A 27,302-nucleotide genomic window follows, 5' to 3' on the forward strand; every position below is an offset into this window, starting at 1 on the left:
TATATTTAAACGATGTAATATTTTTAACAAATCCGATAAAAAACCATTATCAATCGGAATTTTATTTTTAAAATGTATGTAAATTTAAGTAAATAACTGACAATAATAAAAAGTCTTTGCAAAATCGTACTCTTTATTGTCAGGACTTTATAGTTCGACTGTAGTCGGTACTTTTTTTTACTACTACGTTTTTAAAAAACCTAACCAATACTTAAAATAATAAATAAAAACTAAAAAATAAATGTACCTACTCAGCACTTTACTCCTTTCATAAAACGGTGTGTAAAATGATTCGTTTAAAATGAAATTAGTGCACGAACTGTATTCCCTACAGCGTGACTACAAACTAAACTGAAACTTTCATGCGCGGAAATAGCGCTACCAACGCAAACAGATTTTTCACAGCGAACTTTTTAACAACAAACTACTTTTCAAAAGTGACAAATGTCCTTTAGATAATTATTATTTACGACAACTCAAGCCTTGTAGGTTGAAGAATAGAAAAATTCGAGACGACATGTCGCGTCCCGCACAGTCGTCCTACAACATTTCACGCGCTGGCCGCACCTACGCGCGCCGCCCAGAAATCACGATTGCACCTTTAAAAATAAAATAAACACTGGCTGAAACTCTGATTGCCATTGTCAATTTCGTAAAAAAAACAAAAAAGTGCTGAAATTGCGTTCGGAAGTGTATATTTGACTTGTGGTAAGAACAATGACGGGATGTGGACGTTATCGCGATTTGGCGGGAAAGCTGTGTGACAGTGCGTTTGACAGATGAGTTTCCCGCTCTTTTCTCAGGTGAGTTCAGTGACTTTCAATTAATTTCAGTTGTGTGGTTGTAGGTTGTAGCGTACCCACCAGCCAACAGCAACACACGTTTCAGAAGTTAGGCAAATAAGCTGAGCACTTCGTTACTATAAATTTACTATTATTGTTGTAAATAAGATAGATACTGTTTTAATCTAAATTTATGAGTTAACATGAAAATTCTTTTTTTTAATATGCGTAATCGATAATTGCTCAAGGAATTGATTGGACAAGTAAAAATAAACACAAACAGGCAAGTGCGTTCGTAAAAGAAACGAACAAGACTAATCTAATAATAGGTAATAAATGTAAAGGCGTCCGAACTGTGTCATTCTACAAAATAAACCGTGTTGGCCCAGTTCTCAAGATGTCAGTAAATTAACTGTATACTTCTTTAGTTTAATAGGAACTTCAAAGTATTCTCGAATATAATAAAAATGTTGCGTGTAGCGTCTAAATATAAATATTTTCTATTTATTGTAGGTGGGCACACCTACGTGAGGGCCGAGACTCGGTCGTTAAAATTTGTTGAATACGTTTCTGATGCTATGAATTGAATGGTAAATATTTCGGTAAGTTAGTCGGTAGGTATTGTTATTGCTGAAGATACTTGGGCAACTACTAAAAGTATTACCACGGGCGTTTTCGATTTAGTTATTTTACAGAAAACATTGCTGAATCGAATGTAATTTTATTATTAAAAATGATTGAATATAAACTAATCTGAGTGATTTTCGTTTAAGTTTTTGACATTCCACTATCTATGCAGTATATATAATTAATCGATGTTTTGATAAATTCAAAAATATTGTTGTATCTTAGTCTTCGCTACAAACAGTGGCCCAATAGAAAATATCAGGAGAAGTGTGGGTGAAAAATTTACCACTTAATTAGTGTCAAAAAATTATGTACATAGGTATAGGTAATAAGCGAAATTAACTATGCAAGTCTTATGCAAGTCATCATGTGTCATGTGGCAAATTAATACCAGGTACAGTCAGCTGCATAAGTAGCTATACACTTTTGTACCATGTCAATCTAACAAACCGCCTATTCATTCATTGAAATATTGACGGTTTGTTAGTTTGACAAGGTACAGAAATTATGCAGCTGACCGTACAATACAATTTAAAAAAAACTTTTTAGAAAAGCGTCTTGTAGTTTGTACACCCTCTTTCATCAGACACTTACTATAAGACCATAAAAATATTTTTAAACCTCATTTAACAGGGGATTAATCCTAACTAATATTATAAATGCGAAAGTAACTGTGTCTGTCTGTCTGTCTGTCTGTCTATCTGTTACTCTTTCACGCCAAAACTACTGAACGGATTTGAATGAAATTTGGTATACATATGGTATAGACCCTGGGAAAGAACATAGGCTACTTTTTATCCCGGATTTCCCACGGGAAAACTTTTTAAGACGAAGCGAAGCTCGCGGGAACACCTAGTAATACATAATTTTACGTAAAATGCGCTTGACAGCCTGTTGTTAGCGTGGAATGGTGATTACTTTCACTTGTTGTAACGGTGGAAACGATAAGAAAATTCTTTCTTCTTACTTTTTCTGTCTTCATGTTTTTGTCTTTGTTTTGTGTATACAATAAAGTGTCAATAAATAAAAAAAAATTAGGAAGACGCACAGTATGTCAGGTAATAGGCTTTCCCACGGGAAGCACACTGATCAAATTCTACCCTGTATAAGGCTCATATCCAAAGTCAAAGTCAAAAAAATTTATTCACGTTACACATATAAAATTTTCTAATGAACGTAAATTTTTACAAACTACTCTCCTTTCGGATAAGGGGGGCTCTTTCTGTAAAAAGGCGCTAGTGTTGCTAAGAAGACAGTTCCTGTACATCCTCACAGCCTTGCCTTCGATGGCGATACACAGTGACAGTTGCACTTAGATTAACAATACGAGTATACGAACAACATGCAGTGTCAGTGCAAAATAAACTTCTCGACAAATAACACCCCACTTCTACCACTCAGCTCTTGAACTCAAACAAAATTCGGTCGCTTTTTGCCTGGTTTTTGAAAGAAAGAAAGAAAATTCATTTATTTCTATCACACACAGAAACAACACATACATTTACATACTTTCTCGACATCACCAAAGGTTAACTGGTAGAGAATGCTACTAGCATTAAGTTCGCCTTTGTACAATGTTTTTTTTATGTGCAATAAAGAATTTATAATAATAATTTACAAGAAAAGTTTAAAAAGTAATAAAAAATAAGTAAAAAAATGAGCATGAATGTTGCATCCCGGTGCCAAAATGGGTTCTAGCTCTAGTTTTTATATGTGCCACTCCATCTTGTTCGTAGATTGTTAATCTACAGTTTCAGTGACAGTTGCAGAATCGCACCGCAGCGTTATTGGCACACAACCTCATTGCAGATGTTGCTCAGATTGATGCAACATCGACATGCGACTCCTCGCGTGACTTCTTGCAGTATAATCTACAAGACGTACCGTAAATAGTATTTGAATCTAAATTTAAAATTCAAAAAGTTGTAACTACCGTGTATTTTGTTTGGTACCTAGTTGGCCAATACCACCGTACTGACATCTGGTATAACTGCTACTCTGAGTCAAATTAGGCTGCGTTCTCAGTACACAAACTGTGCCACCGACTGATAGAATAATTTACGGAAATGCTTTTTTCAAAACTTAAAATAGCTATTTTAGGTACTTAAATACTGACAAACCTGTACCGAAATAATTGTACAGTCATACATAATTCAATAACGGGAAGCGACTTTAAAAAAAAACTTTAATGCCCCTTTAAATTAGGACGACGAAGTCGAGAGCTTTCTAATAGTTTGCACTAGAAACAGTTTTACCTACCCATTAACTTGCAAGTTCTAACACAAACTACCAATTGCGATACAGCCATGTTTATTCAACACGCCAGTACAACGCATTTGAATCCCAAATAGAGCCTCGACCTCTGCCCTCCAGATAACGACCTGCTCCTCCCGAAGTTATTCCCCAGTCATTAACACTAACTGCTGCTCGTCAGCCGAACGCCTCAACTGGTCAAGAGTCGTAAAAAAAACTTGGAAATGACAGTTCCCGGTTTATTATGGCAACTGGCTGGAATAGGCCGATCTTTTTTTGTAATTCGAATCCGATTTTTTGTTTCTACAGCGTCTGGTCAAAGGTAACACGTAGTTGGGGCCAAATAGGCGGTATAAAATACTGGCTGCATCGAAACTTCTTTTTGAATTCTCGATGTCGTTCCAAGTTTGAAAATTCAATTCAGTTCAGATTCTTGCAGATGAAAAGCGTTTTTTTTCGTTGGCACTAAAAGTCGTTAGCAATCGACAAAAAGATAAATCGTCGGTTTTAATGGCTTCTTACATTTACTTCACACGTTTCTAAACGAGATATTTATGTTTACGCAAACCATCTTTACACTTGAAAAGAATGATGTTTCAATTTTTCTTTGTAGCAATGATAATTTGTTACCACTATGGTAACTAGGTACCTACGGCCTTGCTACAAAATAGTTAGATACATTGAGCACCTATTCTCTATTATATTCTATTATCTGTGGGAGTGTTAGTACCAGCACCTGGTTCTAATATAAACAACACATTATTATAAACTAACGGACTTTTAACATGGGTAAAATTTAAAAGTCACGTTGAATTTCACTGAATAAAATAATCGCTTATAAAGTCTTCCTGAAATAAATCGCCGGATTACCTCCACGTAATCTTCGCCTTCAGTCGCCAGTTACTGGGGGCTCATAGGACTTGCCAACTTTTAAATGAGAAACAAATTCTACAAACAAGTCAAACAACATCCAAATTTAAATTTTACATTGATTGTTTATCCCAAGTTCTATCGAATTGGGCATGTGAGCAGACGAACTTTTAACTTAGAAGTTTTTAACCACATAAGTAGAGACTACTTTCAGCGTGTTTTTATTGAGGTTATGATCTAAAAATAACAAGACCAAACCAGCCAGTGGCTATTGAAAAAAAATACAAAAATAACTTGAATAGGAATGAATGACACAGTCATAGAGATAGTTCCGTGTTTTGATTAACCTTTTTGCGTGAGTCGCATTGTCAGTCCGAACAGGGTCGCGAGCTCGCAGCAGGTTAGATAAATTCCGGCGGGACACTGCTTTGTCCTATTTTTGACATTAGCTATTATTCACGTGATACAATTGTCACCCACCGAACAGGCCGCCCCATTGTGGTACGAAGTGGGACATTTTATCACATCTCGTAAAGAAAGTTTCGAGCGACAGTCTCTCCTAAATTGAAAGCGCAGCGTGCAGTTCGCTCATTGTGCTCTACCTCCCTACACTCTCTGGGCTCCTAGTACATCGTGTAGCAAACTTTCCCCCAAGGAACTCCAGTTTCCCCGTGTTATTTTATTTATGCTGCGAATCAACTATACTTACTTATTGACAATTAAATTTGTAATTATTTCCTGGAGACGTTAAAAGTCACTTACGTATTTACTTACATAATAAGTTGTTACAATAACTAATTATATTTTCTACAGAAATTAGTTAAAGATATGTTCCGGGAATGTACATATTTCTAATTAATCTTTCCTCCTGCAAGAATAGAAGCACAACCCTAGATTGGTTTTCACTGTTGAAATCTCCCACGCCTACAAAGCTATGAGAGCCTAGTACCTACAAAGAGTTACAAAGACTGGCTGGCTCTGCTGAATTCCGGGTTTCATTCAGTGGGAGAGTTAATTTTGTTACCGCGCGCGGTTGCTGTTTTGTATAATTTATTTATTTTTTAACTTTATTGTACTTGATAATCTTTACTCGTTTGACAGTCTATTAATTTATTCATTATCCGACTACGAAAAAAGAGGATGTTTTCAATTCGTTTGTGTGTATATTTAATATATGTATGTTTATTTGTATATACAAGAACTGCATTTATACACATAATACAGACATTGAAAAAACATGCTGAATTCAAATAAAATATAAAGCATGTAAAATATTCTTCAATTTCAGCTGTGCCTACATAAGTGTGTATTTTATTTATATAGGTCTTACAATATTTATGTTTCATGTTGCGGTGTTTGCAGAATTTTTATTATTTCATCAAGGGACCGCTTCAAAGTTGTTAAATTATACCGTTTCATATTGAGCTGGTAGAGATATGTAGGTACCTTTCGCAATTCGACGGGGATAAATTAAACGATTGTTTAAAGTTAATTTATTGACACACCTTTCAGTGAAAGTGAAATTATGCAAAACAAAAAACACTTTTAATCGAATAATTGACTGTCGTTTAACATAACGCCACAATAGAACATCAAAACATAGAGTAAAAGAAAACACACAAATGAGTGAGTTAAAAGTTCAATAAAACATTTATAAATTCCGTATTTGTATTGCCCGAAGGTTTATTTTACGAATGGAAATTACAAGCCTCCATTGAGCAGTGAAAAGGCGGTACATACTACGGCTGCGAGGCTCACTTTATCAATTTTTAAACAGTCTATTATTCAGCTTTACACAATATTCTGAAAGTGGAAAACCGGTGTATTCGGCCGGAAAATGGTAAGAGCACCGTAAAGGATATATTTGCTCCTTTTGTGGATTGTAGATTTGATTTTTTGAATAGAACGGTTGACATGAAAAGGTTTTGTATTCATATAAAAGTATAGCCCGATACGTACGGCTGCCTGTTTTAATTAACTGGTCACGCGTGTTTTTTTTTTATCTCGTATAGGCATGCTTACGGATTAATAGTCAAGGTTTGTTTTGTGTTACAAAAGAAAATTGATAGTAGGTACCTATATTTGATTATAAATAAATTAAAATATTTCTGATCTCTGTCTGTTAGATAATAGTGAAAGTTTCAGTTACGAAGACCTGCCATGGCAAACAATTGTTTAAATAAATAATTATAATATTTGCTGTCAGATAATGGAAGTTAAAAATTTCAATTGTATCTCAAACACACTTGCTAAGCTTGTAGATTATGGAAAACCCCCCACAAGTCCTGAAGGAATCACACGTCCAGTAGTTTTCCTTAAATTTCCAGAAATGAGAGTTGACCAGAATGACTGGGTCAAGCTGACCCATAAATAAATACGTATAATAAACCCAAAAATGTAGAAGATATATTGACTTTGTTTACCGTTAGAAAGTTAATGACGATGTATCAATACCATAAGATCCTTTCTTTATTTCTTTACACCAGCGTCTATCATCAGGCATTACCGCAAGTTGCAGAGATAACAAGTTAACGTGTCGTCCCAACGGATCACACACGTTCCCAAACGATCATCTTATTAGCAATTATAGTACCGTACACTGTTACTTTATTGATTACACACAGGATTATTACAGTTTTAAAGTTGAGATAGTAAAATAAGCGACCATATTCTAAATGGGGTTTTTTTTATTTCTAAAAATCTTGGGTTTTCCCAAGAGTGCTATTTTTGGGACTTAATATAAAACAGCAACAACATATTGTATATATATTATAACTGTAACATTTAAATAAAAAAGAGATAACCTTACATATTTATGCTATCAGTAAGTAAATCAGTCGATACAAAAACATTCTAACAATACATAATGTAATAGTTAGTTCTAACTGATCACCAACATACCTACATATAACATAATATGATCAGTTAGGACTACCTAAGGTTTAAGGATCCCCGCGTAAAATATAGCTTGGTACCCTTTCTTATAACCGCCCAGGGAGTCGTTAAGTGCGCTCGTATCTGGCAGAGAAAGTGTTAAGTTCTTCCAAGCTGATAAAAATAGGGCACAGCTTATCGGTTCATAATGACGTGCCTGAGTTACGCACTGAAGTTGAAGAGGTTTAAGTTGTTTTAATACAAAATGAGTCCTCCCTGGTTTTTATAACTTCTTCAACACGTTTTGGCATAGAATCGACAAGGTTTTAACAGTTTTCTGATGCCTTTTCTCATGCCTTTGGATGGCCAGAGAACTCACCGGCACTTAATCCCATTGAAAATAAGTGGGCCATCATGAAAGTTAGACTTCGTAAAACGGATTGCACAAAAAACTAAAATGATTCAGGCTGTAATTCACACAAGTTTTTTAGACCAGTAAATATCAGAAAACTGTTAAAACCTTGTCGATTCTATGCCAAAACGTGTTGAAGAAGTTATAAAAACCAGGTAGGACACATTTTCTATTAAAACAACTTAAATTGTATTAATATATCTCTGTTTTTTTTATTTTAGAACTAATAAATGTATTTTTTTCAAATTTTCGTGTTCACATTAATTTGCACAATACTGTAGGTCTGAAGACTTGGGTGATTGGAGTCGATTCTACTTATTTACTCGAGCAATAGGAAAGTTTCAGTGACACTAGCACCAAATTACTACTAAACAGAAAATACTAGTCTTACTCGTATGAACGCCATCTGTAATATTGTAGTTGATTCTATCTATACATTTTACAGCGCATCAAAAATAATGTTATCAACTAAGAACGTATCTTAATTAATTATAACGATATACTTCAATATGTGTAAAAGTACTTATACTAAACTATCTATACAGGATGTTGCAAAATTGGTATACTAAGCCGAAACCTACATGTGCAGCATGTTATATCTAAGCCCGAAACTGAAATCAGAATTTGGAAATTCGCGAAAAAAAATAATGTTTTCCTTAGTAAAAAGTCACGTGACCAACAAAGTTTCTATGGAAAATATTTTTTTTTTTCGCGAATTTCCAAATTCTGATTTCAGTTTCGGGCTTAGATATAACATGCTGCACATGTAGGTTTCGGCTTAGTATACCCTTTTTGCAACACCCTGTATATTTTACAAATAAAAAAGATAATAATATAAAATACTTATAAAATACTAAGAACGTAAATAAGTATTTTTTTTGCGAATTTCTGTAAATGGTACAAAAGCTGTTCAGAATTACCCTCTTTTTGCAACACCCTGTATAATTATTACCAGGAATGAATTGCTTTCGTAAGCTTGACAAAATTATTTACTAAGACCTACTAAACCTCATTTCAAAGTACGACACAAAGCAAAATTTGTCAGATTTAATTCTCCTTATCTTGATAAATGTATGAATATTTCACCCAGGCTAAATGTTTATGTGCTAATACACAAAATATACTTTTTTACTCGTAATATATAAGTTAACAGTTTTATTCCAGTTAATATATATCCTAATCCTAACTAATATTATAAATGCGAAAGTAACTGTGTCTGTCTGTCTGTTACTCTTTCACGCCAAAACTACTGGACGGATTTGAATGAAATTTGGTATACATATGGTCTAGTCTAGACCTTGAGAAAGAACATAGGCTACTTTTTATCGCAGAATTTCCACGGGAAAACTTTTTAAGGCGAAGCGAAACTCGCGGAAACAGCTAGTAAATACATATATTTACGACTGTAAATTCCCAAAATGGTAGTCAGAACTATTCGCTATACATTTGTACTCATGTGATAGGTAGCCAGCCGTATCGCCGTTTTTTAATGAGAACTATGAACAAACTTACAAAAAATTATTGCTATAATGGGTTTAATTTTTATAACATCATATTATATCGTGATATCGCGCTTCTATTCAGTATCCACCCCCACGGCAAAGTTCAAACGATTCGTAACATAAAATGGGTGCAACTTTTATACCATCTGTCAGTCACACCGAAGTAAGTTACATCATACAAGTATTCTTCTTTTCGCAGTTCTTCTCATGAAAACCGGAAGGAAGCCGACGATTTCCCGCCAATTGATCTCCACTTGTTTTTATATCCGTTTCCTTTAATATCCATATATTCAATGCGATATTATAGAGACAGTAACGGCTCGTATTTATGCTTTTATTTTATTTACTCATACAATTTTATGGTAGAGTTGCCGACGTCAATCGAATAAATAAAATAGGGATTTATTTGTTACTAATATTACTTACATGCACACAAATATTAATAGTTTTATGAAATATGGTTGTAGTCCAAGTATTACATTCCCGTTGTGATATCGATAGTAATAACGCATATTTAAGAAAAATACATTGAACCTTTTTATAAGTGGCCAATATCAGCGACCATAGACGAGGCAATTTATAATTTTAATACTTAGATTAACAAAATACGAACAAGATGGCGTGTCACATACAAAAAGTAATAAAAAACTGTCGGCATTTTGTTAACTATCAAACCGTTTTAACCTAATGACAACCATAGTACCAATAAATATATTCACAAATCTGCTAACCTGACTAATCAAATTTCATTTCATTTATTCAGTCACAACATAGGACATGTATGAGATTCTACAAAACATTATTTAAATAAGTACTTACTGAAAATAAAATAAATTAAATCATTAAAATAATAATACATAGAATTACGATGAATAATAAATGACTGAATTACAGTTACGTGCTGTGTTCACAGTAGTTGTGGATAGACATCCAAAATAAGAGCTCAGTGGAGGAAATGTGGTGTTCTATTCTATTCTATTCTCTGTGGGGGTGTCAGTACCTGCAACTGGCTCTCTCGAATGGAACCTTTGTGCATATCCCCAAGGTCTAAACTGCCTTCCTAAGCTTGGACCATTTCCCACCACGCTGGTCCACTGCGGGTTGGTGGGTTCACATATCTAGATGTGCTAAATCTAGATATGCAGGTTTCCTCATGATGTTTTCCTTCACCGTAAGAGCGATGGTATATATTGTACTTAAATTCAGAAAAGAACTCATTGGTAGTACATGTCAGCGCCGGGATTCGAACCCGCATCTCTGGCGTGAGAAGCGGGCGCTTACCCGACTGAGCTACCACCGCTCTGAAATGTGGTGTTATTTGTCGTCACATTTCTTTTGCTCTAACACTCCATCTAGTTTGTATAAAAATATCGTTGTTTTAATTCGTGACCTCCAAGTCCGTTCCTATATTATTATGACGTCAAGGAATGCGTTTATTAGAACGGGCGGGGGCGTCCTAACACCCATATAAAGACTTGATTTAGGGGATGCCCCGGATTTTTATCGGCTCCCTTCCACCGGGTGACTTCTCTTAATCGTCGCGGCGGTTTGCTGGGCAAGCAGTTCCTGAAATATAAATCTTTGTTGGCTTTCTAAGCTGTGGGATTGCGGGGCTAGATTGGGAGTAGCGAGTATAGGCAGTTGTGTTCTGAAAAGATTAGTAGGTAATTTACATATCAGCATGTGGTCACGCACCGCAACCTGTCAGTGATTCGAGGCTAATCCATTTACTTACCAACTATCTATTTGTATACCTCGTTTCCGCTGATGATTCCTGTGACAGTGGTGACAGTTCACAAATTTCCGAATTCTTCCAAAATCTCAAACAGTAAGACAATACTTAAATTAAAAAAATCTAGGTACTTATATAGAATTTGATTATGGGATCGATATCCAAAACGTCTCCATAACGTCACGGGAATTATCTTAGCTAAAACGAGGTATAGGTACGGTGCAAACCCTAGTACAGCCAGACTGCCTTTGAATTCATTTGATTTAGCTAGCAATGAACATGACTGTACTTGTACATAATATTATATTAAGAAATAGACTCACGTGCAAAGAAACAGTGCCACTTACGAAATGCAGAAATCAAATGGCCCCAATTTTTTTTAATATTTAAAAGGAAATTTGAACTAAATATATTAGTTTTTAGTTGGTAATATTCTGGTGCGTTTTTTAATGTAGTTCAATATTGCAAAAGGCGTCATTAAGCTATTTTTTTCCGCGAACTTTTTCATTGCCCGTGAGAACCCCACAGATATTTACTTGCCTAAATAATATTGCAAGTTTGGTAATGAAGTCATTAGAGGGGTTCCCACGTAATGCGGTATATTTAGTATCAATTTGGAAGACGCTTATTGCCATAATTGCTCGTAAGATACCACCAAGTGGTTCGAAGGGTCAGCTGTATAGAGCTAATTGTAGCAGGAGTTACGTTAAAAATCGTCTTCAACATCTTGATTTATTATACAGGGTGTTGCAAAAAGGGTAACTATACTTAGCCGGAACCTACCTATGTGAGAAAGATGTAAAAATGACAAAATGTCAAATCCCCTTTTTTTATTTTCCATATTAACTTTGTTGGTCACGTAACTTTTTTACTATGGAGAATAATATATTTTTTTGTAAATTTTTACATTATGATTTTATTTATGGCACCAATACACCCGAAAACTTTAGGTACTTGTTGATATTGTGTAAGTACTTAATTAGTGTGTGAAATATAAATAAGGTAGTGTTGTAAATTTATAAATAATTTGCAACTTTTTCAACCGTTACAAACTCGGTTGTGTTAATAACGCTGGACGAAGGCTCTGAAAGTTTCATAATATTTTGTGAAGACAAATTATGTGTTCAGGGAAAATGTACTCGCGTTAAGCTGAAGCCCAGGTTAAATTTTTAATCATAGTGCAATTTCTTCTATTCTTCTAGGTAGGCATAACTTCTTAGTTGCATTACAAATGTTATCCTAACTAATATTATAAATGCGAAAGTAACTGTGTCTGTTTGTCTGTCTGTCTGTCTGTCTGTCTGTCTGTCTGTTACTCTTTCACGCCAAAACTACTGAACGGATTTAAATGAAATTTGGTATACATACGGTTTAAACCCTGGGAAAGAACATAGGCTACTTTTTATCCCGGAATTCCCACGGGAAAACTTTTTAAGGCGAAGCGAAGCGCGCGGGAACAGCTAGTACGAAATAAAAAAAAACGCAATAAATAATTAGGAAAGTACTAATACAATAATTATTTTGAAAAAAAATACCGCTAGCTGTTTGTATTATGCCAATCAAATTTATTACTTACTTATACCAATCTATCGGAATCTACCAAAATACGACCGAATGGCGTATTGGTTAGTGACCCTGACTTCTGAGCCGATGGTCCCGGGTTCGATTCCCGGCTGGGGCAGATATTTGTTTAAACACAGATATTTGTTCTCGGGTCTTGGATGTGCCCGTAAAATGGCAATAGGCCCGCCCCCTATTACATTGGGACTAACATAACACTCTGGCGAAAAGTGGGTGCAGCAATGCACCTCTGCCTACCCCACAAGGGAGTACATTAGGCAAGGCGTGAGTGAGTGTTTTTTTTTAATTTTTTTTTTTACCAATCTATCCTTTTTCTGTACTCTCCCCATACTTTACTTACACTAAGGTCGAGTTTCATGGCGACTTTCATGAGAGCAGATGCGCTGTGTAACTCGCCCCATCACGAATGCTGGATAAAGGCCAGCCTCTGTTGGAAGCCATCTGTACTTTTTATGAACCGATGCATTTGCCGCTCGGAGGTCGTAGCTGGAGTGTTACTCTATAGCTTGACAAACGACGAACGAACGAGAGCTGTGATAGAATTGGTACATTAAATATTATAACATTATAGATTCGAGGTAAGCGCAGCAGCGTACCCAAAATTAGCTTTTGTAATGTGACAATATAATACAATACGATACAATACTCTTTTTTTGCATCAAAACAGGACAACATACAAAATAAAACTTAAAAATAAAAACAGTATAAAAAGGCGGCCTTATTGATTATAGCAATCTCTACCACACAACCTTTGGATGGAAGAGAGTTATAAAAATAAAAATAGATAAACCCAAGTTAAGCCCTTGTGTTTGTCAGATAAGAAGAATGTAAAACCTAGGCCACATACGAGACGAGATATATTATGAACACAAAGCAAATATTTCTTGGAAATTTTCCTATGTAATATTCAATAATGCCGGTCGCTCTACGCCGAAAAGGTGGCAGATCCAATTACGCGTGAGCACTAATTGGATAATGATATTGTAGGTCGGCCGAAATCCCCGACCTACACCTATTTCAGCGAGGGTTTACCGCCACAGCTCTAGAGACCACCAACTGGGTTTCGGGACGGGCTGTGTTTAAACTAAGTAGTTTATTGCCGTTTTCTTCTTTTTTTTTAGCGAGTCGATGACAAACACGAGCATTAGTCTAGGGTTAGTGACTGTCGTGAAAGGATTAGCCAGTCAGAATTGCGTCAGTGGCCTACTGCCTAGGGTTAATAAGTCTCTTGAAGCGTTCGTAGTCGATCTAGCTTCAGTGATCGTAACTTATCATTGAAGTTATGTAACTCAATGTACGGTCACCCATTAGATAGGTGACCGATTTGTCACTCCGATGGACCCGGTTGCTGTTTCAAAGGTCAGCCTAGTCAAAGGCCTTACGGCAGCTTGAAAACATATGAAATTCGGGTTGCCCACTTACCTGATTTTCACAGACATGCTACTCGGCCTTCCTCATTCGGCCACTACCAGCTACCCGTTTTCCATTACTCCTCCTTTCGAAATGGTAGTAGATAGAGTCATTTTATTACGATCATAATCGACATACTTAGTAATTATAACAATTATACTTTAAACCTTTTGAATCGGCAATCTTTGTTTGTATACAGCACTCACCAAAGCGCCGCTCCCAGACAAATAATGGCAATAAACCTGTGACATCTTACATTATGGCTGGCTGTCATTCAAGCTTTGACCATCCAGCACTAGGCCATCCTGTAGATAACTAGCTATGCTGGCACAATGGAACTGTTTGGCCCGCGGGCCCTGGGTTGAGCTGCCATTCTGCAGCTTATCCCTCTGGGCTTGGATTCTCTCCAATATTTCAGCCTTTCTATTGGTTTATCGTGCTTCAGTGATTAGGCCACATTATATTGCAATATGGTTATTATCGGAACTACTGTATTATGTTTATTTCGGGATCGGAGGGTTTCTGTTTTGTTGGAACTGGAATATAATTATGGGACTTTATAATTTTTCTGATTACCTACCTACCTGCTGACTAACCTGATTTTAAAAATGTTTATGCTGAATGTATAGATACATTATTAATAAGTTCCTTGCATATTTTTTTCTTTAACAATTGTTGTAGGTATTTTGCTTAATATGTCCTATTATGGTTTCTAACGGCTAAAACTTACAGAATCTCCTGTCTTATGTAAGTTTTTCTGGAGGGGATAGTCCAAGGTGTAGAAACTACAGCAGACTTAGCACGGGCATTTTTCAACGAACAGCCGCGATACAACATGAAACTAGCAGTAGAGCGAACCGATAAACAACGTCCGACGTACACTCAACTAAAGAGATAAGTGTAGCCGAGTAGGTATTGCACGATCGGAACTAAACATATGGAACCTCAAAATATAGAAAATCCTAATGATACTCACCATGCGTACCATTAAGCAGCGCAAAGTAGCCTACTTAGGACACGTTTTGCGTAATAAGCGATACCAGCTGCTACATACTATAATAATGGGCAAAGTGGAAGGAAAGAGAAGGCCTGGAAGGAGAAAATTGACGTGGCTGTGCAACATGAAAGAGTGGACCGGTGTAAAAACCGTGGAAGAAATCTTTAAAACAGCCAGGATTAGAGAGCGCTGCAAAGAGCTGACTGGAAACCTCCAATGATGGAGAGGCACTATAAGAAGAAGAATGATACTCGCAGTATAGAAACGACTAAATTCATAATACCGGATGGCCGTTTGAAACTTAGTGAAAGATATGTGATAAATGAGTTGAAGAATAAAAGGTATGTAATACTGTTCAACAGTCAATCATTTTACCTGTATTTTTGGGCCAAACTGTTCGCACTGGTGGCGTATACTTGTATCGTTTGTTGACTGTACCAGGATCGCATGAAAAGAGTGCGGTAATCTGCGGGCGCGCCCCAAGGGGGCATGGATGGACAGAGGCGTGCTTTTTATTTGGCAGAGGATTTATCCTACTTCCCTCTGATATTATAAAAGTTAAAGTTTGTCAGTATTGGGTGGATAGATGGGTGTTTGTAACTCTTTCACGGGACAACGGCTTTAACGCCATTTCATCACCTTTTCATGAAATATGGAGTAAGTACTTACATACTATACTTACTATCCTGGATTCCCACGAGAACGCCTTTAAAAGCTAATCGAAACTCGTCATAGAGTGAATCTATAAACGACTGTTACATGGGACACATGTACCAGGATCGCATGAAACACTGCGGTAATCTGTGGGCTCGCCCCAAGGGTGCTCGGATGGACAGAGGTGCGCTTTTTATTAGGCAGACCTGGATTTATCGACTATAAACCATTATCCGCGTCCCGGATGAAATTACTATCTTCGTGCGACCAGGGAATTGGCGATATTATTTAATTTTGTATTGGACGACTGAATGGCGTAGTGGTTAGTGACCCTGACTGGTAATCCTCCCCCATAATTCAATATGCGTTTACTAAGAAGTGTCACCTAACACGATTCTTGAAATGCAACAGACGAGGCCGGCCGCCGGCCCGATGGTCTGATGACATTGTTAAGGTGGCCGGTAGACATTGGACTAGACTCGCACAGGACCGGAAGAGATGGCGTGATAGGGAAGAGGCTTATACCCAGCAGTGGGCAGATACGGGCTGATAATGATGATGATGGTGAACAGACGAGGCGCTTATTTTGCTAGTTTCTACTAGCTCAGTCAGCAAACTGCTCACCCGTAAAGTTTAGGGTAGGCCACAGCCACAGTAACATTATCAAGATAAACTCGCGAGAATGGAAAAGTACCAGTGACATAATTATGATGAACATTACTCCTAAAGGGAAAAGGCTAAGCTTAATGACGCCGTCTGCAATATTGAAGTAAGTAGGTACATTTAAGAGCGCATCAGACTATTTCGAATTAAAAACGTTAATATAGTGTTCAAATATTTTACCAAGTAAATAATAAAAAACCGGCCAAGTGCGAGTCGGGCTCGCGCACAAAGGGTTCCGTAGCAGCAAATATAATATTACAGTTAAATCAACCTATCTCAAAAACTATAAGAGATACTTTGATCAAACCAAAAATCGTTGAAAGAGTTAATTAGCATGCATCACCTCTATTTTTTTTAGAATTTTATACCCCGTAGTTATAAAAATAGAGGGGGGGGGACATACTTTTTACGACTTTGAGAGCTGATATCTCAAAAACCGTTCACTTTAAGAAAAATGTTTTTTAAAAAACTTTATATCATTTTAAAAGACCTTTCCATTGATACCCCACACGGGTATGTACATCGAAAAAAAAAATTTTCATCCCTCAGTTACATGTATGGGGGGCCCCACCCCCAATTCTTTTTTTTACTATTTAGTGTCATATTTTTGTAGCGGTTCATACAACACATATTCCCATCAAATTTCATCACAGTAGTACTTATAGTTTCCGAGTAAATCGGCTGTGACAGACGGACAGACGGACAGACGGACATGACGAAACTATAAGGGTTCCGTTTTTGCCATTTTGGCTACGGAACCCTAAAAATTGGGGCCACTTTGTGTGGGCATTTTGCAAGTGGAACTTTTTCATTGCTCGTGATCGTGAGTGTAATTTCTAACATGCAAGTATTCCGTGGCCCCGCCCTCACTGATATTGTAGTAATACGGCGCGCGCGCATCAAACTGAACGATTTATGGCCGCGCAGTTAACGGCTTTCCGTTATTTTTACAACTTGTAGTTATCACATAAACTGGATTTGTTTGTGGTGCTGTCAAAATGGATAATAAGGCGCAGATGAGTTGATCCATTTGATTAGTTTTCATACTAAAATCTGAGTCGACGAGTATTTTTAACCGACTTAAAAAAAAAGGAGGAGGTTCTCAATTCGTTGGGATCTTTTTTTTTATGTATGTTCACCGATTACTCCACCGTTTATGAACCGATTTTGAAAATTCTTTTTTTGTTGTATTGGGTTGAGTTTCCAAGTGGTCCCATTTTTTTTTCAGAATTTTATCTCACCCCCAAGGGTGGGTAAAGGGGTAAAAACAGGGTATGAATTTCCATTTTGGGCACATATTAACCGATTCTAATGAAATTAAGAACGTAAATATAGTTCTTATAACAAAAAAATATGATGGTGACCTTGAGCTGATCTGATGATGGAAACGGAAGGCAGTCAGGGGAACTCCTCAACGGTATATAGCAACTACTTCGTGTTTAGGCTTGAATGATTCGTATTGATTAGTAGGACTTTTTGGTATCATTTGCACCTTACTTTTGATTGAAAATTATTGCAAATAAACTAAAAACTATAAAATAAAATAATAATTAAAAAAAATTAAAAACCGACTTCAAAAAACCACTAAAATGTAAGTAATAATTTAAGGTTTACACAAATTATATGTGACAGTACAAATATACCTAAGCAGGAACTGTTCTTTTTTGAAGTTGGTGCCATATATTTCTTCAGATTACTTTGTCACCGCACCAACATAAAAAAAACAGTTCCTGCTTAGGTATATTTGTACTGTCAGCTGTCACATACGAGTAGAATTTGTGTAAACCTTAAATTATTTCTTACATTTTAGTGGTTTTTGAAGTCGGTTTTTGAATAGCCAACCCATACAAGACGAATTAACGAATAACCCATAAACAATAAATAACCTAGATGTTAATATTTTGGATTGGAATGTACTGCTTATACTTAAGTAAGAGTAGTAAGACGGATGCATGAAAGTAGCTGACATATTTTGTTGACCTTGTGTATCGAGAGGTCCCTTCAATCTTTTTTTATGTGTGTACCTGTCATTCCACCTTGTTTGGTAAACGCCTTTGCCTAATGAAATCTATGCTCGGAAGTATCCATGAAAAATTTAAGCCCATTTCCTTATTGGAAGCAGAATTTTCATGATACACAGGTTGCGAGTTTTAGTAAAATATCGATTGTACGATCTTACGAAAAGTTAGCGAACTAACTACGACCCTCTGAGTCACCCACTTTTGGTACTTACATACCCTTTTTGCAGCAACCTTTATGTACATTTTTATACTCTGAAAGTAAGTCTGAATTTGCTTGAATAGGTGCATGAAATGAGCTCTTTCATTCTTTTGAACAAATTGCTTTTTTGGTACATTTTCATTCGTTCATATACGAAGGCGGTCCACCCGCTGCACTGTGCCTTAATTGTCTTGTTGTATCATAGATGTTACCATTGTATCTAATCTAAAATTAGAAAAAAAGAAATGCCTTGCAAAATTCAGATGATGCAGCCCACGCAGCGGAGGCAGTTACTTATGTACAAAGTTTAGACGTGCTTTAGACCTACTGTACTAGTTTAGGATTACAGTCGAGAGCATATTATGTGAAAGTATGTCCTATGTACAAATCTTTTCGGCAATATATTATTATGACGTCAAAGTTATCGGTACCTATTTATAACTCGTTAATGAAGACAAGACAGCAGTAAAACCTCCACAACGAACATAACATCGTTTATAGAGCGGACACCGTATCGACATAAACACCCCATTAACAGCCCGCCGGCCCACCGTCTCCGTGAAGCTATTTAAAACGAAAACAAAACAATTAGGTAACAACCTCAAACACATTCTGGCTGCTAATACCCGATGCACCCAGCAGAACGGCCGCCCATGCCAACCCATTCCGTGCTACAAAATTCACTCTAACAGCCTACTCTCATTTTACTTTTATTTCCAAACGTATCCTTTCCGGTTTAGTCTGGCAACACACAGGGAATTCGCAACGAATTTTGCCACTTAGAGCCTAGCGCCTAGCGCTGGCTATGTTCGCCGCAGCCGCGTCTATAACTTTTTCTATCGTAGATTTTTTGCCGAGATTTTAACGTTCGAAAATGTTTTTTTAAACGGCCTCAGCCGTGACGTGCTAACTGGACGGCGAATATATTTATTAACATAAAAACAGCGTAAACTTGAATCGGGGTATTCTGCGAGCATTGTTTTCTACGCTGTGGCTTCATTCCGTTTGTATAAATATGGCTTTCCCGTCCATAAATTTTTGAAGCACTCGCAACGAGTATATTCTGAGCAGTCAAAAATATTTGTTAAATTCTCGGTAATTTGCTGATCATGACCATTAATCATTTCATAGGAAAACATCTTTAGAGGAAAATTAGCGAAACCAAAATGAAAAAATATTAGATACTAAGTAGTACCTACCTACCAATTTAACATCTCTGCATACCTAATAAGATTAACAAGATTGAGGCTGAGCTGCATGTTCTATGAATATAAGTATGTGCATACATATTTTACAAAAATATCAACGAAACGAACTACTTCACAGTTTTCCGCATTGTACCTAGTTACCTACTTTTCTTTCATACTATGTGAAAGAAAAAAAACTAATCCGAACAACGCCGCGGCAGCCTCTTGGCAGATGCAATCATGTAGTTTCCCGAATTTGCCGCAAAACGGCAGCGGAAAAGGAGAAGTGAAATAATAGATATCTTGTGCAAAAACCTTAGCGTAGCAAGCGGAGAGTCTATTCTCCTCCTTAAAGGACGTGGAAAACAAATCGCAAACTGACATTTTCCATTGAGACCTCAAACATAGGTTTAGAATAAATGCATTCAGTAGTTGATGTTCGGAAATCAACGCTGTTATACATATATTTTGAAACATTCGTGGGAATGTATCTAGTGTTACGGTTGCATAATGGTCGCACAACTGTGCAAAATATGCAAGCTGAAGTGGCAGTGGGCTGGTCATATCTGCCGAAGAACCGATAACCGTTGGGGTAGACGAGTTCTCGAGTGGAGACCACGAACAGGCAAACGCAGCGTGGGACGCCCTCCTGCCCGCTGGACTGACGACCTTAGGCGGGTAGCGAAGGCCGAGAACCGAGTGTTGGGGCACTCCTTGGGAGAGGCCTCTGTCCAGCAGTGGATGATTATTGGCTGATGATTATGATGATGAACTGTGTTTGTGACATGAGAATGTAAGCTTAGAGTGGAGAATAGCGCTGCAATAGTGGATGTTCCTAAGGTCGTAAATTCTGTAACAAGTTGTCGTAAAAATGTAGATTGCAACACCGTCGGTTCCTCACCTTCCGGGAAGTAACAAGTTGATACTTGACAACATAGGTACTCTGTCTAAGCTAGGGATTGGCAAGATAGACTTTAATGAATCAATTACTTTATGAATAATTTAATTTGTAATTTCATAAAATACAGTCGACTTTTAAAAGTGAATTTGTACAGTCTCGAGTTAATTGCTAGATTCAATTCAACCCTGTATTCTGCCTTATCTACAAATACTTAACAATGGCTAACAACCATATTTAGGTCCCACGGCATATAGCCAGCACGTTAAGTGGCGCTTTCAAAGCGGCAAATAACTCTTAAAGCTGAAAAATTGCCTTTAAAAGTTTTGTAGCAAAAAGCTCCGACAGCATGACGGGGTCAAAGCTGTATTAAATTTAAGCTTCGATTTTGTGAATTCAACGCTATCCTATGACGTGCACTTCGTGGTTTATCGAGCCGAGAATAGTGCTGGCTCGTAATATTGTCGATAGTCGGGATCGTGACATTGTCGACGGTTTGAGTGTCGACGCTTTGAGCTGCAAAGTGAGGCGTTTGGCGATGTCAAAGAAAGTAGCTACCGTTAATGGCAAAAGTCGGATTCTTGGGGAACTCTTATACTGGTTTGCGTATGTTGTGGGTCGATTGGTAGTTGTAATACATTGTATTTATTTATTTATTAACACTTTATTGTACATTATAAAGTTACAATAAAAAAAGGAGAAGAACATTAAAAGAAATCTAACAATGTACAAAGGCGGACTTATTGCCAATAATAATATTGTAATTGATTCTTTATTTGTATTGTGAATGTGAAGATCAAAGCAAAATACAAAGTTTCATGATAAGCTTGTATGTATCGATCGACCCATCGATATGATTAAATCACAAACCTACTCTAAGCCTTTGATGTATGAATTTTTTATCCTACCCCTCTACCGTACAGCTGTTTTCAAACAGTTTCCATTGCGCCTTTATGCTAAGGCTAAATAAAATCTATATTCGCAGAGCAACTTTAAAATGCGGTTTAGCACGCAATACGGTGAGGGTTAGGAGAAAATCATAAATCTACATCTATTGTCGGCTTGCATAAGGCAAGGTTTGATTAGAATATGTGTCATTTTTATACTTCATATTGTCCGAAATCACCGCAAAAGCATAGATAGATTATGAGTGAAAAAAGTTTGTAAAAACATAGTTAATACAACACACATAGAAAATAAATTTAATATCCTGACAGTAATAGAAACAGTTACATATGGGATTATTTTAAAATTATGTCTATTTGATACATAAGCGAAAAACAGTAGAAAAGAACCAATGGATACTGCGTCAAGGTAAGCTGAAAAAACGAATGTAAATAAAACAGCCCAACGATCGTTCAGAAATCTTGGAGCGGCCACGTTTTGATATTGCATTCAATTTCCGCGCTCTTTCCGAACGGAGCTTATTTTCGTCGAGAAATATGCGCGGAATGGAATACGTTTTGTCACTACATAAATGATGTTTGGACTCACTCGGCCTGGGCGTAGTGAATCTAGTGATACTATTTGGCGTTAGCAGTTGTTTCGTGAAGGGAGATATAATTTCTCGCATATTTTCATAGTACTTCAATAATAATGTAGGTTAACTTACAGCTGGTTTGCAAGAGACAATGTGGTATACGAGCTTTGATATTATAAATGACACAAATTGACGATACTCGTGTGTTTCTCACCGATTTAAGGACAGACCCTTTTTAAGCTTCATAGCACGAGCCCTGTGAGAAATGGGTTTAAAATGCAATATTTCGTAGATAAAAGGTATATATGTCACTTTAAGTACTGTATTTTATGGAAAACAATATTGAAGAATGTCTGTAAGTACAGTACCTTCTCTATACCAGGAAGGCATATGTCTATGACATGAAACGTTGAAATGTTGGAAACATATTGACTCAGGTCTTTGTGAATGAGAAAACAGCAGCGCTTCCGTCTTGTTGAGTCAGGTAATGGACGGGTCAATGACTTGTCAATTGATGCTTTGAACCATTTCAAAAACAATAAAATCCCATTCTAAGGGCTGATTTTTCAATATCCAGATAAAAGTTATCTGGGGAATAATTCTAGTTCTGTCGCGACTGAATGTTTATATTAGACAGTGACAGCAAGAATTTTATTCATCAGATAACATTTATCTGACTATTGAAAAAACAACCCTAAGAAAAACAGGCATATAACAATTTAAATTTGACAGCTTGAAAGTTAAGTTTATCTTTCATTGCTTCACTCACACGTCACGTAAGTATTAAGTTAATAAACCGAGCACCCATTCGGACCCATTAGGGGACGATTTACAGCGCATTTGTGTATTTACCCATGAAACTATTTCATAACTTGATAGTTATCGGTCTATGAAATGGCATATTTTTCTATGCGATTGCCTCAGATCAGAGTTGCGAACGATTTTATCGAAGAGCTTAATTGATTTGGCAGTCGTCCGATGACTGTAATTTTTTATTGTTAGGTACTAAAAGAAGAACTCGGTTTAAAGCAGGATTATATTAAAAAAATATACTGAGGAATATAATAGTTAAGAATATGTGTTTTCAGCAGTACCATTGTTATTGATATGTGGCGCAATAGAGTAAGCACCTGAATGAAAAAGGCTGTGTCACACATCATCACGACCCATCACGTCCCCACTGCTGAGGCCCGGGTCTCCTTCCATTGAAGGAAGGGTTTAGGCCTAGCCCACCACGTTGGCCTAGTGCGGGTTGGTGGACCTGTGTAATGTACCGGTACCTGGGTAGACAAGGGACTAACATCCTTTACCTACTGAATTCAAAGGAATAGATGAAATCGTAGCGCACAATAACCGTATTTGGAAACACCTATAAAAGAAAATTAAAAACTAAGCCTTTTCACTAATCTTATTAAAGTTAGCTCTTTTGAGAGCTTGCCAATGGCAGCGGCAGCGCAAAGTACAAAGAACCTCGGAACAAAATTAGTTAATTTATCGTACGTATTTAAAAAAGACAGAGAGACGAATGTTCCATTTTATATTAGTAATTGACTGTCTACGTTTTCGATTAAAATAGTTTTCTTTTGTTTACTCCACGTGCCTCCATTTGTTTTACGTCAAGACATTTTAACATCCTACCCACTATACACCTACGGCTTTTATAATTCGACATCTGTCGGAATTCATTAATATATTTTTAATTTTGGTGTAGGTTACTTTCAATGAATTGTTCATATTCCCTGAATAGTAATCAAAATAATAACCGTTGTATATATCCCTATATATTGGGATATGTACAAAGGTTGGACTCGAGTGAGCCACGTACAGGAACTTCGCCCACTCTCAGAACAGAAGAGAACCCGTGTATATACAGAATATAGTGTTAATTGGTGCTCAATGTAAAATTAATTTTAGCAAAACAAACTTTCGGGGGCCACTTATTTTAATTGATTCAATTTAATTTAAGAAATTTAGATAAAAAAACAAAACAAATAATAATTTAATATTAATTCCAACAGTTGCCCCGAGATGGCGCTGTGTAGGCGGCGGCGTGCGCGCGCGCACTGACAGCGCTCAGTGTGCCGCCGACCCCCCGATGGGAAAGACGTCCGGAGGCCGCCCAGACGCAGGAGTACGCGCCCAGAGGTTCAGCGGTGGTACCAGAAGGTGAATGACGTATGATGTTTTTTTACACATTTATGTATGTATGTATGTTGTTGCATGAGATTGAAGTAGATACTGAAATTAGGGAGCACGGAAGGAGCCTCCCGAGAGACAAAGCTGTACCTTAAGTATGTCTGTTGAACCATGGGCAGTCAGCGTCTGACAAGGACTAATCCTTTCACCAGGGTGACAAATGCTAGTCCCTATAGTAAGTATACAGGATGTTGCAAAATTGGTATACTAAGCCGAAACATGTGCAGCATGGTATATCTAAGCCCGAAACTGAAATCAGAATTTGGAAATTCGCGAAAAAAAATATTCATTTTCCATAGTAAAAAGTCACGTGACCATCAAAGTTTCTATGAAAAAAAAACAATTCGCGAATTTTGAAATTCTGATTTCAGTTTCGGGCTTAGATTTACCATGCTGCACATGCTGGTGTCGGTGGCCCTTTTTGCAACACCCTGTAGATAACATTACAAAAATAAGTCAATAATTTATTATTTATGTTAAGTAGCTCATCAAACTCATCAATGCTCAATGCTCATGCAACACACATCAATACAATATTAAGTAGATAGAATACTCAACAAACTCAATGACTGCATAGAGATAGATATCACGGGTCATGATCGCCAAGTAAAATATCATCAACGAACACTTATTAAAATTCCTAAATACCTAATAACAGTTTGATAAATATTAAAACCAGATCCCCTCAAAAATATTATGCCATGCTTTTTAATCTCATACGCTGTTGGATGTATACAGAAATGCATGAAAGAAAATTCAAGTGGCAAAAACCTGAAAAATAAATAAATACGATGTTATCATTAAACGAGTTAAAAGGAGATTGCCAAATAAATAAATTCGGTGGCCGTATCATACGATCCAAGCGGAGACAGATAAAGCTTTGAATTTGCAGGCCTGGTTTGTGTGAATCCTGTGATAAAAATATCTAAGGTCCATTCTACAACGGAGACTCAGCGGTTATGCATACGAAGCTTAAAGATATTTCATAGCAGTTCATAGGGATAATATAATAGATTTCAAGAGACGATCGAAAAGTGACTTTAAAAACTGGGTTCAATTAACTATTTAAACAAAGGTTTAAACTAATTAGTTACGTACCTATCCGGCCACTAAAATTTTCGAGATTCACCCCCTTATTCATAAAAAAGATACTGGACGCTTTAGATATTGAACTATTTTATCACTCTCTGTCAAAGAACAAATTGTTCTCTGTCAGAGAGTGACAAAACAGTTCATTAGCTAAAGCGTCCAGTAACTTTTTTAAGAAAAAGGGGGTTAGTAAAAATGTTTATAATATCCTTATTTGAGTACTTCAGTCTTAGTTGTTTAATAGAAGTCAAGAAAAATACTCTGCAATACATGACCATGAGTAGGTACCGTAGTCGTTTGTTCTGTGTCCCTGTGGGCGTCGCCTGATTACAGCTTTCGTCAACTTGAGGCTTCTTTTGTGCATATCTGCTTTGAGACAACACCACACGCTGCATAGTATACACACACACACACACACACACACACACACACACACACACACACACACACTTACAGCACACGTAAGCATAAAGCTGATGGAAAATGCAGACCTATTTTATGACTGAAGAGATTTGGCTATGAAACCTACATCGGCAGTGGGTCGGCTATACATATATGCCGAAGGACCGATGACCAGTGGGGTAAATGGAGATTACTAATTTAGGAGAACAATAATTATTAGGGGAGATTTTTAACAGTGATAAATGCACTCACCACTCTCACGAGCATTGGAAAAGTTCCAGTGACACAGTCATGGAACGTCAATGACAGATGGAATTTTTTCATTGCTCTTGAGTGTATATAATACTAGCTGTTCCCGCGCGCTTCGCTTCGCCCTAAATTGTTTTCCCGTGGGAATTCCGGGATAAAAAGTAGCCTATGTTTTTTCCCAGGGTCTAGACCATATGTATACCAAATTTCATTCAAATCTGTTCAGTAGTTTTGGCGTGAAAGAGTAACAGACAGGCAGACAGACAGACAGACACAGTTACTTTCGCATTTATAATATTAGTAAGGAAGTAAGGATATTATCTGGATACTAGACAAATATCTCCGCACCTCCGGAATTGAGCTCCACAAGTAAATGAGCACGCGTCCGCCAGTTCCGATACTTTCTTATTTACATCAACAACTGTATTTATAGACTGACGATGAACAATCGGTGTCGAAACTGCCGGTTGTCTGCCATAGGGCAGGTTAGATGTAGTAAATACAAAAATATTTCAAATCTGAATTTTACAGGCGTTTTAAGGTAAGCGTCCACCGTTCGGCATCGCAACGGACGCATCGCATTCAGTATTCTTTGTTTTAGAAATTCACACAAGTGCGTCCACTTCATCGGCATTGCTGACGCCGTTTCCCCATAAACTTATGAAAATCCGTTTGGTCCGATCGATACGTATGATACCGATAAGGGTATATCCCTAAAATTTAGGACATAAGACTTTAGGGCCTAAAGTCTTATGTACTGAAACTGTTCGTTTCACCCAAAACGCCGCATAGCGCTTATGTACCACAAATAGTCAATTAGTTTTATACAAATTTCCAAAACACGTAGAACAAAAGTTGTTCAGAATGACCCCCAGACTCACCGCCTTTCCACTTACTATATCGCTTTTGAAACACCCTGTATAAGCTGCTCGTGGTAAGGCCAACACTCCACCCCCGCGATACAAAACAGAACAATCTATTCCCGTCCCATTTTCCAATAACCTCGACCTCCCATACGCTCCTCTCGATATAATCTCAGCTAATTAGCCATACGTTTGACGCAATACCTGGCCAGTTAAAGGGCACTCAATTTTACATTTATCACTGAACCGGGTTGGAGCGGCTCCAACGCTGGTTTCACATAATCGTATGTAATGCGTAAAGGTGCGGTCGCGGTGGACGCGATTTGGAGTTACGTTGAAATGTTGCGGAGTTCGAGGGTTT

At 37.1% G+C, this 27,302-nt stretch overlaps 1 protein-coding gene across 1 annotated transcript in view; it reads left to right on the forward strand.

Annotated features, from left to right (window-relative positions):
• Positions 1-346: 346 nt before the first annotated feature.
• Positions 347-27,302, forward strand: part of LOC125488562 — a 36,366-nt gene continuing 9,410 nt past the window's right edge. Inside the window, exons 1-2 of the mRNA XM_048626071.1 lie at positions 347-803; positions 24,161-24,308. Of these exons, the coding sequence (XP_048482028.1) occupies positions 24,238-24,308 (71 nt within the window). The 5' untranslated portion in view covers positions 347-803; positions 24,161-24,237. The remainder of the gene's footprint in view (positions 804-24,160; positions 24,309-27,302) is intronic.

The sequence above is a fragment of the Plutella xylostella genome, chromosome 15 (assembly GCF_932276165.1).
Source record: "Plutella xylostella chromosome 15, ilPluXylo3.1, whole genome shotgun sequence".
Lineage (NCBI taxonomy): Eukaryota > Metazoa > Arthropoda > Insecta > Lepidoptera > Plutellidae > Plutella > Plutella xylostella.